General features: G+C 35.3%; 1 protein-coding gene across 1 annotated transcript; it reads right to left on the reverse strand.

Moving 5' to 3' along the window:
• Nucleotides 1–7: 7 nt before the first annotated feature.
• Nucleotides 8–2,000, reverse strand: LOC109591302 (uncharacterized). The gene is made up of 5 exons (XM_020007063.1): nt 1,967–2,000; nt 1,849–1,914; nt 1,358–1,633; nt 608–1,276; nt 8–523 (listed from the first exon to the last, which is right to left on the reverse strand). The coding sequence occupies exons 2-5, from the start codon at nt 1,901–1,903 to the stop codon at nt 12–14; spliced, it is 1,512 nt and encodes a 503-aa protein (XP_019862622.1). The 5' UTR covers nt 1,904–1,914; nt 1,967–2,000; the 3' UTR covers nt 8–11.
• Between the last annotated feature and the right edge of the window lie 584 nt (nt 2,001–2,584).

The following is a 2,584-nucleotide window of genomic DNA, read 5'->3' on the forward strand; positions in this document are numbered from 1 at the left end:
TTTTTTTTCGATTACAATAGTATGTGCTTAAATTGTGATAATTTGGAGAATTTATCAACACTATCAATGTATTGAGCTAGTTCAATTTGTGCATTTGAAAGATAAGTGTCTGTCAAGTGTTTAAGTAGACCACAGCTGAAAAAATCACAATACTTTTTAAGAGAATCAAATAATTCATCAACATCGCTATATTTCAAAGTGGAAACTGGTATGTCCAAAAAAGTAGCTGCACTCCTAGCTACAGCTTTAAGCTTCACTTTACCCTTTTCCACCAGCTCCTCAAACTCATCTCTTATATTAGAATCAAGAGATGCAAAACGAGAATGAAGATTTCCAATATTGGCAGCAACTTCATCCTTTGAACTGAGCTCAATGACAGTAGGAGGAGTAGATGATTGTGATCCAGTGATTGTTGGATGTGGTGTGTGAGATTGTGCAGTGACATCCACTGGTTGAAGTGGTCCCTTACTGATTGATGGTTGCTGCTCTAGATTAGGATCAACATGACCACCTGTAACTCCTACTATAAATAAAAAATAAATAAATGAATCAAAAATAAATAAATCAAAAATAAATAAATGGATAACTGGGGTATATTATATCTTACTTAATTTTTCCATTAGTTTAGATGCCATGTTTATTAGTCCTACTTTCTGTAGTGATGTAATGAGAGAAAAGAACACACTGTTAGGATTAGGATGACACTCAAGTGTTGCTAGTACTGAAGAGAATATTTTATTAGCTCTATCATAAGGAGTGAGGCTTGCAGTACTTTCAACAGTAACATGTACTGCTTTAGGAATGAGATCAGATGAAAAGAGATGATTATTTAATTGAGAAATAACTAGAGCATTTCCTGCCAACAGATCAACAAGATCAGCTAACATCTCTTTCATTGTAATGTATTCACATGACATTGATCCTTCCATTGGTTCTAATGATGATGGATCTTTCTTCCCCTCCTTATCTTGCAGTACTGTTGCTGTTGGATCATGTGGAGCTAATGATGAATCTTGAGATTGTCTTGGCTTAGGTGCTGTTGGTAGAGGTTTTTTAGTTATTGATGGTAGGTGTGGTTTAGGTGCTTTTGAAGGAGGTTGTGTAGTTAGTGATGGTCGACGTGGTTTAGGTGCAGTTGGAGGAGCAGGTTGTGTGGCTTGTGAAAGTGGTCGTTGTTTTTTAGCTGTTGACAATGGTTGAGATCGTCTACTTTGTGATAATGATCTTGGTTTAGGTGCTACTGGGGGAGGAGACTTTAGTGTCTTTTGTGATGAGCCTATTAATAGTAATTTAATAAAAACTGACATGCTTGCTGATTACGTTAGCTAATTTTAATACACTTTTTAAACATTTACACCTTTTATTTTTCTAGTAGCTACTCTCATTTCATGTAGCAGTGTTGGATGTTCTTCAAATGCTCTTATAAGAAGAGACATTCCTTCATGATCATTAACAGCATTTCTAATCTTTCTTATAGTATCAGCATCAAGCAGTGGTAGAGACTCCTCCAGTTGTCCTTTGATCAATAACTCATGAAACTCTATCAATTCAGATACTTTTGGTCTATCATCTGGTATATCCATTAATGCAATAGGAGAAAGTGGAGGACCTCCTATCAATGGCTTGTTTGTACCTGTATAGGAGGATAGAGCATTCAAATAACTGTAGTAATTATCTCAATTGAAGTATTTCATAGTTATCATACTACATACCAATCAATTATGGCTTACTATAAATTTAGCACATAATTTAACAAATTAAATATTTTACATTGCAAATTACACTCCTCCACCAGTCTCAGAAAATAGTAATTTTTGTACATCTTGAGTCTAGTAATGTAACACTCACCAGTAGCAGTACTGTGTACATCATTGGTTCCTTTGATATCATTACCACTGATCATAGCATTACATTCTACAGAATACACACACAGTCAATACTAATACAATCAGTGATATTAACTTACTCTCTTGATCTAACTTGTCAGCTGCAGCATTCTCATTCATAGATTTAAGAGCATCTGACAGTGAGTCAAAGGTAGCTCCTCCTTTACTGTCAACATTATCAGCTCTGGACAACCACTGGGAGAGACAATCTGTCAAGCATCGAGATACATCACCAGGATGATTCCTTTCAATGGCGTCCAGTGTGTTCTTGTGTAATCCTAGTGTCAGTCCTAGTTCCTTCCATCTCCTCTGAGGGAAACCACATCTCTTCAACAGATTAAGTACATCAATAAGTTGATCTAAAATCATATTCAATGATACATAGATAGTTAATGAACATTACCAATAGTCAAAGGAGAAGAGAAGAGACTCAGAGAAGAGGAACAAGAACTGGTTTTAGTTGCCATTGATCAACCGGATGCAAACTTTGCAAAGCAATGCAAAGGGTGGGGCTCATTATTGAGCATGATGACATTAGAAATCAGAAACTCTGAATTAAGGTAAATAATATCAAGAGTAGATGATCCACTCTTGATATTATTAATTCATTTATTTATTTATCTATTTAGCAGATGGATAGATTGTGATGGTGGATTATTATCAGTTAGTATATTTATACTTTTATGTTCTCATCTCTC

Source organism: Amphimedon queenslandica, unplaced genomic scaffold (genome assembly GCF_000090795.2).
Source record: "Amphimedon queenslandica unplaced genomic scaffold, v1.1 AMPQUscaffold_8484_Cont19572, whole genome shotgun sequence".
Lineage (NCBI taxonomy): Eukaryota > Metazoa > Porifera > Demospongiae > Haplosclerida > Niphatidae > Amphimedon > Amphimedon queenslandica.

Excerpts from the sequence above, each read along its gene's own strand:
- LOC109591302 (XM_020007063.1), bottom strand. The coding sequence starts at position 1,903 with ATGATCAGTGGTAATGATATCAAAGGAACCAATGATGTACACAGTACT. Across the intron at positions 1,634-1,848 it reads TGTACACAGTACTGCTACTG|GTACAAACAAGCCATTGATA; the intron begins GTGAGTGTTACA and ends CCTCCTATACAG. Across the intron at positions 1,277-1,357 it reads AGCTACTAGAAAAATAAAAG|GCTCATCACAAAAGACACTA; the intron begins GTGTAAATGTTT and ends TACTATTAATAG.